Source organism: Pseudorca crassidens, chromosome 14 (assembly GCF_039906515.1).
Source record: "Pseudorca crassidens isolate mPseCra1 chromosome 14, mPseCra1.hap1, whole genome shotgun sequence".
Taxonomy (NCBI): Eukaryota; Metazoa; Chordata; class Mammalia; order Artiodactyla; family Delphinidae; genus Pseudorca; species Pseudorca crassidens.
Window position 1 is genome coordinate 9,207,373 of NC_090309.1, and position 16,202 is coordinate 9,223,574.

General features: G+C 37.9%; 1 protein-coding gene across 4 annotated transcripts in view; it reads left to right on the plus strand.

Moving 5' to 3' along the window:
• Nucleotides 1–16,202, plus strand: part of TMEM131 (transmembrane protein 131) — a 192,498-nt gene that overhangs the window by 145,678 nt on the left and 30,618 nt on the right. For all 4 annotated transcript variants that reach the window (XM_067704232.1, XM_067704233.1, XM_067704234.1 and 1 more), the window contains 11 exons: nt 852–1,004; nt 1,107–1,182; nt 1,340–1,457; nt 3,301–3,439; nt 4,150–4,259; nt 4,711–4,777; nt 11,794–11,945; nt 12,351–12,493; nt 13,456–13,642; nt 14,682–14,867; nt 15,676–15,834. In XM_067704232.1, coding sequence (XP_067560333.1) covers nt 852–1,004; nt 1,107–1,182; nt 1,340–1,457; nt 3,301–3,439; nt 4,150–4,259; nt 4,711–4,777; nt 11,794–11,945; nt 12,351–12,493; nt 13,456–13,642; nt 14,682–14,867; nt 15,676–15,834 — 1,490 coding nt within the window. The remainder of the gene's footprint in view (nt 1–851; nt 1,005–1,106; nt 1,183–1,339; nt 1,458–3,300; nt 3,440–4,149; nt 4,260–4,710; nt 4,778–11,793; nt 11,946–12,350; nt 12,494–13,455; nt 13,643–14,681; nt 14,868–15,675; nt 15,835–16,202) is intronic.

Here is a 16,202-nt window from a genome sequence, read left to right on the forward strand (position 1 = left end):
GTGGAATGTGGGATCTAGTTCCCTGATGAGGGATCAAACCCAGGCTCCCTGCACCTGGAGCGGGAGTCCTAACTGCTGGACCACCAGGGAAGTCCCGACTTCTTTGTCTTTCAATACCAAATATAAGACCAGCAGGGTCTGGTCATTTTAGAGACTTCTTCAAATGGCTAGGAATCAGGTTATAGGATTCTGGTTCTATATTCAGACAAAAGAAAGTAAAATATTATAATATGATTCTTATTGATGATTATTTGAATCATGTAATTTTTTATTTAAAATCTGGTACTCTGTCATAGGGAGAAGCATGCAGCTGATAAGAGCAATCATTGGTAATTTAATGATCTAAGCTGTATACTGTTTTAATATGATGCTTGATAACCTGTGTTTTTTAAAAATGTCTAATTTCTCTTTGGCACAAATAGTATTTTTCTTTTATAAAGAAAATAGCTTTGGATTTTAGAGTTCACTTATTTCATCCTGAATTTGGATACTTTTAAGGCACCCTGGCCTTGGTATAATCAAACCTTTCTTAACAAACTGACAGTGACTGCTTCCTTTATTCAAAGCTAGCTCTGTACCTTTGTTAGTATGTGAACATTTTTACTTTAATTCATTTTTACGAGATTGCAGAGATTTGACCTGCTAAATTATCTGTAATAGGCCATAAAAACAACAAAATATGTACATTTGGAGGAGGGGCTCTGGTTACAAATTTAAAGTTTATCAACTTTTGAAAATTCTAAATGTCCTTTGAACTTTGGTTTCCTAGAAATATGTCTGTCAGCTCTAAAGTGTGTGTTCTGAAGAAAATCTACCATTTACAGATGAGTTTGTTTGTTTTCTTCCTTCAGGGGAAAATAGTTCATCAGAGTTTAAATATTATGAATTCCTTCTCACAGAAGGTAAAGATCCAACAAATACGATCTTTGTCAGAAGATGTACGATTTTACTACAAACGATTACGGGGCAATAAGGAAGATTTGGAGCCAGGGAAAAAATCAAAGGTTTGAAAATGTTATATTTGCAAAAATTCCCATCCATTAGCACTTTGTCATTGTGACCTTCTGTGGATTGGGGATTCATGGTTCTCCTGTGCCTCTTTATAGATTGCAAACATTTATTTTGATCCTGGACTGCAGTGTGGGGATCATTGCTATGTTGGCTTGCCTTTTCTGTCCAAATGTAAGTTATCTTGCCGTTCTCTCTCATGCCCTTCACTCCCTCCCCAGAATACTCTTTAATAAAAGGCGGCCACTTTTAAGGCCCATCCCTATCTCTTGATACTATAGGAATCATTTGAAGGGCTGAGTATGTCATACCATTTGTCTCCTTGGTTTAGCTGAACCCAAAGTACAGCCTGGTATAGCCATGCAGGAAGATGCTTGGGATGCTGACTGGGATTTGCATCAAAGCCTGTTCAAAGGATGGATGGGAATAAAGGAAAATTCAGGTCATAAGTAAGTGGTTTTGCTTCATTTAAGTATTTGAGCTATCTTCACCAGTATGAAACATGACTTTCTAAAGTTATTCTTATATTAGGTTATTTTATTTCCCTGTAGGTAAGAAAATATGCCTAATCTTCAGGAAGCATCTTGAATTGCCATTGTAGTTGTATATTTCTCAGAAGTATGCACACTACCATTTTTGTCTTTTTTCCAGTGTTCTAGATGCTTCCTTAAAGTCAAAGGAACTCGATGAAGTTGTCCTTGTGTAGGGTAACTTCATTGTTTACCTTAGACACACCATTTGCATAAGAAAGAAAGTTTCTCCCTACCACTGACCTCTGTTAAAGGCTAGGAAAACACTTTCTAGGTTTAACCTCACAGGAGGAGGAGTGTCTCTGCCCCTCCTGAAAAGAACTGCTTCCTCCCTTTCCAGACCTGAGCTGTTAGGGGTGCATGGCCCGTTCACATGGGCTCAACCTTATGTCTGTGGCAGGTAGAAAATGTCCCAGCGACAGATCAGTACCGCATCTGGATTCAAAAGCAAAGACACACTTATGTGGCAGTATAGAAATTTGATCTTTCTGTGTACTTCAGAAGAGGATTTGACTAGCAAACTGATGAAAACTGTTCTTCTCCATTGGCTGATTTGAAATGTATTTGTCAGTATCATCAAGATCTTCCAATTTATAGTATGTAAGATTTTCAAGCCATGAATGATTAAATCTGCAGGTTTCTATTTATCTGAACTATCTTCTGTGAAAGGTTCTCTTAAGGCAAAAGAGAGTTAAATTTTAACTTTACAATGGTTAAAATTAGTACAGAGATGACTTCTAATGAACTCACTAAGAGAACACTAATTCAAACACTCCTTGGTCCTCTACAGTTCCATAGCGGACATTGTAAGGTACAGGTCGCCTCCACAGTTTAACATCCAATTATGAATAAATAACTTGCAGTGCTGCCCTAGGTTCATCTGCCAAGGAACCTCTTCACGCCCCGCCCCCTGAAACCCCTGCTTTCCTCTCTGTGAGCCTAGTGTTTCACTCCTAAAGACCCAGGCTCCCTGCCTGCCCTGTGCCACTGTGTCCCAGTTGCACAGTGAATGTGGCATTTTCCCTGCCCCTGCCTTTGTCTTACTTTCTCAGCGTGAATGTTACAGAGAATTCGTTACTCGTCATACAAAACCGGTACTCTCACCAATATTAGGGTGTCATAATTCAGTAGTCTTATAGGATAAAACAGGCTTCAGTGTTTGTGCCCAGGCACCTTAGCCCCATTTATAATATTGTTTCCTTAGGGAATGTGCTCTGAGTTCTTAACCGCTGGCTTATAAATACTCATATGTAGGGAAATAGTCAAATGAGGCCCTGAAAATTGCTCTTAACTATACATATCTGGACAGAATCCTCATATGTGTTACCTCTTCAACTGATGTCTTCATTGTGTATCAGGATTTTGTTTTGTTTTTTATCTCAAGTGGGGAAAAAGCCATATGCCAAGCAGTGCACTGCCTTCTTACTAGTTCTACTGAAAACATTTGCCTGCTGTTGGTGTCTGGATCTTTCCACTAAACATGCAAGATCCTTTAGGATCCCCGTAACATCATGTTATCTGAATATCCCTGCCTTTTCCCTTTCGAATTCAGTACGAAGACAATACTGTACAGGTGATCAGTGATACTTTGGCAGCTCTTTGTGCCAAAATAGAGGCATCTTCATACATGTCTCTGTGAGAAGCAGACTTAAATATTAGAGCAAGTAAAATTTCTCAAATACACAAGCCTAACAGAATTTCCTATATTCAGAAAACTCAAATATTTCATTTTGTTACAGTGACTTACAAATTGTTTTTCTAGATTGAGCGCTATATTTGAAGTAAATACAGACCTTCAAAAAAACATACTGTCAAAAATCACTGCCGAGCTCTCCTGGCCGTCCGTCCTCAGCTCACCCCATCACATGAGGTTTCCCCTTACTAATACAAACTGCTCTTCAGTAAGTATTCAGAGTGACATCAGTTCTGGGAAATCTGTAATAGGGTTATGAAGTATCTGCTCTTTTTTTTTTTTTTTAACATCTTTATTGGAGTATAATTACTTTCCAATGGTGTGTTAGTTTCTGCTTTATAACAAAGTGAATCAGCTATACATATACATGTATCCCCACATCCCCTCCCTCTTGCGTCTCCCTCCCACCCTCCCTATCCCACCCCTCTAGGTGTTCACAAAGCACCGAGCTGAAATCCCTGTGCTATGCGGCTGCTTCCCACTAGCTATCTGTTTTACATTTGGTAGTGTATATATGTCCATGCCACTCTCTCACTTCATCCCAGCTTACCCTCCACCCCCCCACCCTCCCTGTGTCCTCAAGTCCATTCTCTACATCTGCGTCTTTTTTCCTGTCCTGCCCTTAGGTTCATCAGAACCATTTCTATTTTTTTTGGATTCCATGTATATGTGTTAGCATACGGTATTTGTTTTTCTCTTTCTGACTGACTTCACTCTGTATGACAGACTCTAGGTCCATCCACCTCACTGTAAATAACTCAGTTTCGTTTCTTTTTATGGCTGGGTAATATTCCATTGTATATATGTGCCACATCTTCCTTATCCATTCATCTGTCAGTGGACACTTAGGTTGCCTGCATGTCCTGGCTCTTTTAATGGTGGCAGTCTTTCACTTACTGTGTCTTTACTTTGTTTAAGGAAGAAGAGATTACGTTAGAAAATCCTGCAGATGCGCCTGTCTACATTCAGTTTATTCCTCTGGCCTTATATTCCAACCCTTCTGTCTTTGTAGATAAGTTAATATCAAGGTAGGCATTGCTGGTAGATTATCAGAATGTTTTCATATTAGCAGTGAATTATTATTTTACACATTTAAAACTTTATTTCAGCTCATACAGTAATAGATTGGGCTTAGAGAAATTTTGCATCTGTAACTGAAGTTGAGAGAAGGTTCTGGGGAGAGAGATGGATATTATATTAAACATCTAGAAAAGCTCCCAGTTTAAGACAAGAAAAAAATAATATAGAACTCCTTCTTAAAATCTTATATAGAGGAAGCAAGTGGTGGAGCCTTTCAAGTATTTTACTTTTAAAAAGTGAACAAAATATTAACTGTAAGTTGTAGCTATTTTTTGAAGGCTGTTAATCTGATAACATTGATCTCAAAATCTGCCAAAAGATAAGCACAACCTTAGTATTTATAACCCCTTTAATTATGATGCTGTTTACAAAGAAATATGTGTATTTTTTTTATTTCAGGTTTAACTTAAGTAAGGTGGCAAAGATAGATTTAAGAACACTAGAATTCCAAGTCTTCAGAAACAGTGTAAGTATTCAGACTTCATACTATTCCAAAGAAGTAATTCTACAATATGATCAATGCAAATGTGAAAGAAAAATATTAACCATCCTTAAATTGGTTGAAGGGCAAGTTACTGGAGAAGTCAGAACAGTCTAGTAATTATTTTAGAGGCAAAAAGCCCCGGAAGAATGGGTGGGGTTTAGATTGCCATGAGGCACCCTGGATAGAAGGTCCTGTTTGTGGGCATTAAACATTAAGCTCATGAAGGTTCATCATAATGGCTGCCAGAACCTCTGAGATTATGTAGATAAGGTATATACTGATAGATAATGTTTTTTTTTTTATTAAGCCTCAAAATATTGAGCTTGGTCATTTAAATTTTTATTTTGGATACTTTCTGATAAGATTGTAAGCTCCATGAAGGCCAGACCCACGGCTAGCTGTATTCATACTTAGTGCAGTAGTGAGCATAGTTATAACTCAACAAGTATTTTTAAACTAGTAAATGTATACATAAACTGGTTTGTTCTAGGACCAAATATTCTCTATCATACAGGCCGGGCTGAGCAGCCACTAACCACTCATGATTATGTAAGAACTTAATGTGTAGGATCTGTGTCAGTCAGGAAATTAGCACTGGGAACTAAAGCCACCTGCAAACTGGCCCAAGTCTCTTGGCCTAGATGCCCTTCCCAGCCACTCTCATCCAGCCTTAAACAGCCTGTTCACACCAGCCCTGATGGCTGTGGAGCGTGCACTGATTCGGCTCTCTGGCTCTCCCTGAATCTTTGTTTGCAAGCATGTTAGCGGTGTTCTTTGTTTTCTTTTTGACGTGTGGTAGGTACCTTGTTTCCCAGTTCTGGGTATAAGCTCCTTGAGGGCTTTTCTTCTACTTATATGGTTTCCTTCCCACATTTATAATACGAAGGGTGTTGAGTGAATGAGAGTAGGAATCTAGTTAATCCTCCATCATCTGAATTACTCTGAGTGAAAACAGTAAACGACCACCTCCTTTCTCTCCTTTTGCTGAGCTCTTTTTCTGAGCACGGTCCCAGTCTGTCAAGTAGCCACGGGATGCCTTCCTGCCATGCTGTGGCTTTGCTGCTTCCCATTTGGAATAAGGGAGGTTGGCTCCTAGAATAACCATGGCTTTGTACCTACTAACTTGGTCACCTCGACCAAGTAAATAAACCTTTCCAAACTTCAACTTCTTCACTTGTAAGTGAAGTTAATAATTTGTATATTACAAAGTTTTTGAACAGGTTAAGCAGACCAACATGGAAGCCCTTAGATGGGTTGCTTGGGACATAGGAAGCCCTCAATGAATGTTGACTGGATGAGTCAGTCTGTGGCTCACCAGGCGGGAAAGAAAGGCAATACGAAGGTTTTCAGTATTTCATGAGCACCTCCTATGTATCAGCATTGTATCACTGTATGTGTATAGTGTATCATATCACTATATCATATATATGTGTATAGTGTATCATATATATCACTATATCATATATATATCATATATATCACTGTATCATATGTATCACTATAATCAGCAGGTGCATTCACATTTATAATTTCATGTAATCATTACAATAGCCAGGCTGAGCTATTACTAACCACCCTAAGAATAAGTATTTCCCTTGTTCTGTTGGTGGTGGAAAAACAAAGCTCAGAGAGAGGAAGTAACTTGCCCAAGTTCCTACCTGTGATAACTGGCAGGGCCAAATTCAAATCTAGTTCTCTCAGAGTCCAGAACCCTTGACCATACTTTCATGACACATGGTCGTTACTGTTAGGAATCACTAATTAACCTGTCCAACTAGATGTTTTGTAGTTCTTGAAGGATTTGTGTCCTTTCCCATAGCTTTGTGTTTTAATGTGTAAGGCATAAATTAGCCAAACCTTTATGGAATTGTTTTTATGTCTATTTTTAAGTAAATCTTATATAAGAAAGTAAGAGAAAGAAATTTTCTCTTTAAAAAGAGAAAGTAATTTTCAATGTTGTATTTTTATTTTCTGCTGAGTAATAGGTAGAATACTAGACTGAAATTTAGATAGTCTCATATTCTAGTCCATGCCCTTCTCTTGGAATCTTTTTTACTTTGCTTTTTCCATCCATAAAGTACCAACATAATAAGTTCAAGGCTATCTAGACCTCAAATATCTAGAAAGCTCAGTAACCAGAAATTCCTTTCACTCTGCTTTTATAAGAGAGGAAATATTCATGAGAAGTACATGACCTATATTTACCTTTTTTTGTCTTACCAAATCTTTAGTGGTACCTACAAGATGTAGGTACTGTGAGAGATAGGAAGATGAATAAGAATACTCTAGACCTCAGGAATTCATTCTAAATAAAAATGCTGGAGGAGGTCTTAGGGTGAGCTTAGGATAAATTCTATCACAGTTCTCTACAGTGCTATAAAACCGTGGATCTCAGAATATTTGGTCTCAGCATTCCTTTACAGTCTGAACAATAATTAAGGATTTCTACATTATCTCAATTTTTAAAAATTATTAAGGACTCCAAAGAGGTTTTTTGTTTATGTGGTTTGCATCTATCAATATTTAACATATTAGAAACTAAAACTGAGAGATCATTAAAATATTGGTTTAATTCATTTAAAATAATAATAAGCCCATTCTATTTGACATAGGTAATATAAAAATGAAAAAATAGATATATATATTTTTTAAGAACCATTTTGCAAGAAGAGTAGATTGTTTTACAGAGCTCTTCAATGGCTCTCTGACTTAATATACAGATAGATTCTCCTGTCTGCTTCTGCATTCGGTCTCTTATGATACATCGTTTTTGATGAAGTATATGATAAATATCTGACCTGACCTGACACATTCATATAGTTGCAAAAAGGAGTGTCTTAATTGCTTTTTTAGTTATCATAACACCATGCATCAGTCATTCGGAAAATACTGGTTCACTAAGATATGAAGAGCTTCCAAATGTTGACACAATTCACTCTGCAGTATCCAGAAAATCATATTCATTCTTACAACCACTAATCTCATCAGGGTGTTCTTTAACTATTGACTCTAAAGCTCACAGGGCCAAAACTCTAAATTTTGCTCAAACACTCAAATCTTACCATTGGCAACAAATGCTTCAGTTGTTTCCTTAAAGGAGCAGATGCACTTCATTTTCGTAAAAATGTCTACTAACTACTCCAGTCTGAATAACCATATATTGACTGTCAATCGTTTTTTCAAATATAAATGATGTTGCGGAGGCAGGAACTAGTTCAGTTGGCATCTGAAACGATAGCTCTTCCAGACAGCATGGTCCAGTATGCTGCAAGGGGTGCTGCGTGCGTACTCCATTTGATCACGTGGTGTTGAAAAGGCACGTGCTCAGTAAATAGCCTCACCCGCCAGAGAGCAGACAGCAGAAACAAGAACTACAGTCCTGCAGCCTGTGGAATGAAAACCACATTCACAGAAAGACAGGCAAAATGAAAAGGTAGAGGACTGTGTACCAGATGAAGGAGCAAGATAAAACCCCAGAAAAACAACTAAATGAAGTGGAGATAGGCAACCTTCCAGAAAAAGAATTCAGAATAATGGTAGTGAAGATGATCCAGGACCTTGGAAAAAGAATGGAGGCAAAGATCGAGAAGATGCAAGAAATGTTTAACAAAGACCTAAAGGAATTAAAGAATAAACAAAAAGAGATGAACAACACAATAACTGATATGAAAAACACACTAGAAGGAATCAGTAGCAGAATAACTGAGGCAGAAGAATGGATAAGTGTCCTGGAAGACAGAATGGTGGATTTCACTGCTGCAGAACAGAATAAAGAAAAAAGAATTAAAAGAAATGAAGACAGCCTGAGAGACCTCTGGGACAACATTAAACGCAACAACATTCACATTATAGGCGTCCCAGAAGGAGAAGAGAGACAGAAAGGACCTGAGAAAATATTTGAAGAGATTATAGTTGAAAACATCCCTAACATGGGAAAGGAAATAGCCACCCAAGTCCGAAGTGCAGAGAGTCCCAGGCAGGATAAACCCAAGGAGACACATGCTGAGACACATAGTAATTAAATTGACAAAAATTAAAGACATAGAAAAATTATTGAAAGCAACAAGGGAAAAACAACAAATAACATACAAGGGAACTCCCATAAGGTTAACAGCTGATTTCTCAGCAGAAACTCTGCAAGCCAGAAGGGAGTGGCACAATATATTTAAAGTGATGAAAGGAAGGAACCTACAACCAAGATTACTCTATATCCAGCAAGGATCTCATTCAGATTCGATGGAGAAATCAAAAGCTTTACAGACAAGCAAAAGCTAAGAGAATTCAGCACCACCAAACCAGCTCTACAACAAAGGCTAAAGGAACTTCTCTAAGTGGGAAACACAAGAGAAGAAAAGGACCTACAAAAACAAACCCAAGACAATTAAGAAAATGGTAATAGGAACATACATATTGATAATCACCTTAAATGTGAATGGATTAAATGCTCCAAACAAAAGACACATGCTCGGGCTTCCCTGGTGGCGCAGTGGTTGAGAGTCGGCCTGCCGATGCAGAGGACACGGGTTCGTGCCCCGGTCCAGGAAGATCCCGCGTGCCGTGGAGCGGCTGGACCCGTGAGCCATGGCCGCTGAGCCTGTGTGTCCGGAGCCTGTGCTCCGCAATGGGAGAGGCCACAACAGTGAGAGGCCCACGTACCGCAAAAAAAAAAAAAAAAAAAATACGCTCACTGAATGAATACAAAAACAAGACCCATATATATGCTGTCTACAAGAGACCCACTTCAGACCTAGGGACACATACAGACTGAAAGTGAGGGGATGGAAAAACATATTCCATGCAAATGGAAATCATAAGAAAGCTGGAGTAGCAGCACTCATATCAGATAAAACAGCCTTTAAAATAAAGAATGTTACAAGAGACAAGGAAGGACACTACGTAATGATCAAGAGATCAATCCAAGAAGATACAACAATTATATATGCACCCAACATAGGAGCACCTCAATACATAAGGCAACTGCTAACAGCTAGAAAAGAGGAAATCGACAGTAACACAGTAATAGTGGGGGACTTCAACACCTCACTTACACCAATGGACAGGTCATCCAGACAGAAAATGAGTAAGGAAACACAAGCTTTAAATGACACAATAGACCAGATAGATTTAATTGATATTTATAGGACATTGCATCTGAAAACAGCAGATTACACTTTCTTCCTAAGTGCACACGGAACATTCTCCAGGATAGATCACATCTTAGGTCACAAATCAAGCCTCGGTAAATTTAAGAAAATTAAAATCATATCAAGCATCTTTTCCGACCACAACACTATGAGATTAGAAATAAATTACAGGGAAAAAAACGTAAAAAACACAAACACATGGAGGCTAAACAATACATTACTAAATAACCAAGAGATCACTGAAGAAATCAAAGAGGAAATCAAGAAATACCTAGAGACAAATGACAACGAAAACACAGTGATCCAAAAACAAAAAAAGGCACGTGCTCAAGGGTTGAGATTTAATAAGATTAATATTTATTACTGTTTAATCAGTAACAGTTTTGGGTTTTTTTTTTTTAACTGCAAGTGCATGGCAGTGAGGAATACAGTGGCTACTAGGGAAGTTTGATGCCACTGCCTTGCTTCTAGCTAAAGGGTCAGCAGTTTTTCCCACCATTGCTTTTGCTGACCATCAGTGCAAAGGTCAACACAGTGAAAAAGGCAAAGAACGTCTGTCGGTGTTCTGAAAATAGTTTTGACACCTGAAAAGACCTCTGAGATCCCCAGGGGTCCATGAATCCCTTTTTAAGAACCACCACTACAACAATTATTGAGAACTATTGAGGGCCTTAGTGATATCCCAGAGGCATTACAACATCCTAAAGTATTTTCCAAGTCATCAGAGTTTAAATTAGTTGTTTTGGCGAATATATGTATAATGTATAATGTGTTCATCAACTACTCAGAATAGTTCATTTAAAAGGGAACCTATTTACCAACCATTTTGGAGCAATCAAAAGATTGTTGTCCTAGTAGACATGGACAGAAAAGAATTTTCGATGTAGGAAAAAATATTTGCCTCAGAAGTGAGAATTAAGAAGTAGTGTGCTTCACAAAGTCTATTGACTATGAAGTTATGTTTGTAGAATCATGCTGTTGAAGTAGATAGGTCTGCATATAGTAGAAAAATCATACAAAATGCACTCTCCTTTCACAAGTTAGCAGAGCCATGTAGAGCCATGGACATTTATACCCAAGTATTACCAACCCTTCCCCCCAAAAAGTTTAAGATTAACGTTACTTGAAATCAGAACAGTGTAACCTTATATGTGAACTATGATTTTTTAAAAAATAAAAAACAAATGTTTTTTAATTTTATCTATAACTGTCGGGAAGTCATATTTTGATTATTAAACTAAGCTATTACTTGAACTTTAAATCATCAAGTGTTTATGAAACAGTAATTATGGGCTTAGCTTTCAAAATAAAATTCAAAGATAGCTTGATATGAATTGGAAATATTTTTACAAATAAAATGATGCAACCTTAAGATCCTCCAGCTGATATCTGTCTGAGGGGAGGGGCAGAAAAACAGTGACTGAAAGTGGGGACAGCACCGGTAGGACTTCGGGGTGCTGGGTGTTCGGTACACAGCTGTTTGCTTTGTGCTAAAACACTGAGCTACTCATCTCTTAGGTTTGTGTCCTTTTCTGTTCTTGTGTCATGTTTCAAAACTTTTAAAGTTAAAAATAAAAAGATCTGTACACAAAAACAAGTGTTAGTACAAACATGAAGACTTCGGTGACCTGGGGAACAAAGCCCTTTCTGGGACTTAATGCAGAATATACAGTGTCATCATTGGTTGCCCAGCTCTGCTTGCCAGCCATCCAGCCTCTAAATCATCAGGGATAAAATTGTTCATATAGTTGATCAATTCGAGAAACTAATACTGGGCTGTGCATGGGGTGAAGGGAAAAAAGCTTTTCCAGAGAATATACTAATGACTGCTGCTTGTTTACCCAATGATTCAAGGCTCATCCACTGCAGAGTTCCACGGGATTTACAGAGGGCCTCTCCCGACATCTAATTTTAAACGTAATTTTAAAACCTGGAGAAAAGAAATCTGTCAAAGTAAAGTTTACTCCAATTCACAATAGAACTGTTTCTTCCCTAATCATAATCAGGTATGTTCTGTGATTTAAGTGTGGGTTGACCTTTAGTACTTACATAGAGTCCTTTCCTGATTCGTTTCAATATTAATATTTGCATTAATTTATTCCTGAAATAGGGTATTCATTTTGCCCGAAATACACACACACACCCCACGCCTCATGAAACATACCTTTGTGATGATATTTTTAGCCAGAAGACCTGAATACTGTCTTCCTGTACCGTGTGTGACTCTTCAAAGTGAAAAACTCTTGCTCCTCTTTGTGTAAACATTTAAAATTTTTTCAAGTGCAAATGTTTCACCATTAAATTTAGTGTATTAATTTTTACATGGTTTATAAAGTAACAGTAAAAATTATAGATCAAAAGATTGTGCAAATTTAATGGGAGGAAAATCTGTGGTTCTTGTTCTTACATAGAAATAACCTGACTGTGATGGATGCTGTGATGGTCCAAGGACAAGGAACAACTGAGAACTTGAGGGTGGCAGGCAAGCTTCCAGGTCCAGGGAGCTCCTTGCGCTTTAAAATCACGGAAGCATTATTAAAAGACTGTACAGACAGTGAGTATTCCTGTCATATCCAAGGGCACACATTTCAGCGTTTGTTGTCAACAGTAAATAATTCCAAAAACAAGAACAGTATTTCTACATGTACACATGTGTATATTAATGATGGATACTTGAGATTTTAAGAAAACACCCTGACTTGCTTTCAGAGTTGTTTGGTTTGGATCTTAAAAAATTTGAAATGTCAGTATTCATTGCATGCCTTAGATGATTTACTCTGAATGTGAAAAATAAAGCACAGTAAGTCCCCTACATATGAACCTTCAAGTTGCAGACTTTCAAAGATGCAAACATGCGTTTGCATGTCCAATCACGTAAGTTAGTTCACGTGTCTGGCGCACATTGTCAAGTGTGTGCATCCTTTACAAGTGTTTGTACTTTTGTGTACTTTACAGTACTGTATAGAGTACAGTAGTACAGTACCTTTATTTCAAGCCCAGGATGTCCAGAAGCAACCGTAAAAGCAGCGGTGACGTAGCGAGTACTGCAGCCAGCCCCTGTATGCCAGCTGTTTACTGTACTACTGTACTTTTCAAGGTACTGTACTGTAAGATTAAAAATGTTCTATTTCTTGTGTTTGTTTGTTTTTTTATGTATTATTTGTGTGAAACGTATTATAAACCTATTACAGTATGGTACTATATAGCCAATTGTGTTGGTTAGGTACCTAGGCTAACTTTGTTGGACTTATGAACAAATTGGACTTAGGAACGCACTCTTGGAACTAAACTCGTTCGTATGTAGGGGACTTACTGCAAAATTAAACTTCTGCCATGTAAAATGACTTAACAAAGTAGAATACTTCCTGGTGAAATCTGGGTAATGGCTGATCTCTTTGCCCTGAGGGGCTCCGTTCATAATCTCTGCGATACATTCATAAAGAAGGTATTATCATTACTTGGACCTGGAGCACAGGATAGCAAGATTTATACTCACTCCTCATTTTTTTCCTTTAGGTTTGAAACTAAGAGAACCAAATTTCACATTGAAAAGAACATTTAAAGTAGAGAATACAGGACAACTTCAAATTCACATAGAAACCATTGAAGTCAGTGGGTACTCATGCGAGGGATATGGCTTTAAAGTTGTCAATTGTCAAGAATTTGCACTGAGTGCCAATGCCTCTAAAGACATAATCATTTTGTAAGTATTTTCTCATACGATAACAAATCACTAACTTCTCATTAACTTTATACTGGAGTTGTTCAAACTTTATGCTAAAATTGTTTGCATACTCACAAAAAAAGGTCTTTATCCACAACTATATTCATTTGATTTTTTTCTTCACTTAATCTTTGGTTATTTCTTCATATCTTTGTTTTCAAAATTGTGAAACTCCAAAGTGGATCAGATAGTCTTAGAAACCAGTTTCAAAATTATTTTCAAGATTGTGTAGGAAACTGACTATAAATTCAGTCTCAGCAGCAGGGCAGACACCTATGTTACACACATGCAGTTTTTCTGTGTTGTGCAGTGTATACGAATGTGTGATATCTCGGTCAGAAGACAGTTTCAATGCCTACCTCGGCAGTAGTTGCAGCATATTTTAACAATTGATTACTTGTTATGTTATAAAGTTTATATAATAAAATGTAACTTCTGTCCCCTTAATGGAATGATAATTTCATGACCTTCAGTGGACACTTACTTCATAAGTAACTACATTACTCCATGTAAGGCATACACTTGGCACCTGAAGGTACAGTGAGGAATAAGACACCTTTCCTCAACGTGCAGATCATGTGCTTGCGGGGCGTACAGTTAACAAAATAAAAATAATATAATTAGGGCAGAAAGCAGTGCTGCAGGCGATGAACATCAGCAGGGCTAGGGTGGTTCTCTACACACACACACAAAAAGGCAGTGGGAATGCATCGTAAGAGAAGAGTGTGGATTAACTAAAGGAGGAAGGAAGAGGGAAGGGAAGGAAGCTCAGAGACTACTTTCCTAGTTAATGATCATGGGATTATTGTTCTCTTTTTATGTAAATTCTCCAATTATCCACAGAATATAGTTGTTTTGGTTATTCACCTCATAGGGCAATACTTTGTCCATCTTAAAATGAGAAAGTTGAATAAAAGTATCAAACTCTAAAATTCTGTGTTCTGTTTCAAAGGCATTATATTTAAACTGTCTGCGGTATATTTTTAAAAACTTTATCACTGCCATCATTCTGTTTTAGGTTTACTCCTGATTTCACAGCTTCTAGAGTTATTCGTGAACTGAAGTTTATAACCACCAGTGGCTCTGAATTCGTATTTGTATTGAATGCATCCCTTCCTTACCATATGTTAGCAACCTGTGCAGAAGCCCTGCCCAGGCCCAACTGGGAGCTGGCTCTGTACATCATCATCTCAGGAATAATGAGGTACTTGCGTCTTCTTTCGAGATTAGTATTTAGGCGTCACTTGACACTGTTTATCATGGGCCCACCACGTGCCAGTCACTGTTCTGAGTGCCGGGGACGCACCAGCGAACAAAGCAGGCAGACCTCTCTCGTCAAGCCTACATGCACCAGTGGGAGCAGTCAGAACTGAACCCTGCTTGGGTGGCATATACGATAAACCAGAGTCTTTTCTACCTTTGAAATTTGTTATACAAATGAAGTACAGGTTAATTTCTTAAAGGAAAAAAACATGCATAATTTACCAGGTGGTTACTCGATTTGGGCATTTGTAATGTACTCAACATAATAGTTTATTCTTCCTGAGTCATACCTAAGCAACATAAAACTGATGAGAAATATTTTTTAAACCCTCAACATCCTCATCTTTTTTTCAGCATATTTCTTTATGTTTTTTTAAGAATGAGATATACTCGCCTCTGAATTAACTTACATAGTTACCCTGCACATCCTTTAAGGGAAAGGAGTTGGCCTAGAGAGTTAGAAGTAAAAGAAAAGATAAGAGCTGCTTCTTCTTGGTAAAAGAAAAGCTACCCTCCAGCGTCTGTTCTGATACAGATAATTATTTCCTCCGTACGAGCCTCCGTGTACGTTGGCATTCTAGAAAAGTCGGTGTGCAACCTTTCATCCATAATGCTCTTTTGTCATGTCACAGGCATTTTGTTTTTTATATCATATTGTACTTTACCAAGAAACTTGCCTTTAATGTCACATTTTGTTACTCTTGCACTCACAACTGAACCCCGATTCTCCATCTTCTGTACCCCTGCAGTGCACTGTTCCTTTTGGTAATTGGAACAGCCTATTTAGAAGCTCAAGGAATTTGGGAGCCCTTTCGAAGGCGACTATCCTTTGAGGCCTCGAACCCGCCCTTTGATGTGGGAAGACCATTTGATCTCAGGAGAATCGTTGGTATTTCATCTGAAGGAAAGTATGTTCACCTGCCGGAAATAAATTCTCCAATATATAGATTTGGCTGATGTAATTAAAAGAAAAAATACGTTTCTTCTTTTCATCTTCGCTCAGGGGAAAAATCTTAAATACCCTGCGTACAGTGCTCTGTTACTAAGAACTCATAGCAAATGCCATGTTTTTATTGATAAGGGTTAAAATATTCTCAGTTGTATCAATACCTCAATTCCTATATTGCCAGTTAGAACAGACCCAGTCCAGTTGTGGGAAGTATCCTGTTTCTTGCTGTTTTTTCCTTCGGGTAGTTCATATTTATGGTGGCTATACTGATGAAGTAAGGCTTTTAATCTTAGATCTTGTAGGTTGCCATTACTGATCTGCAGTTGG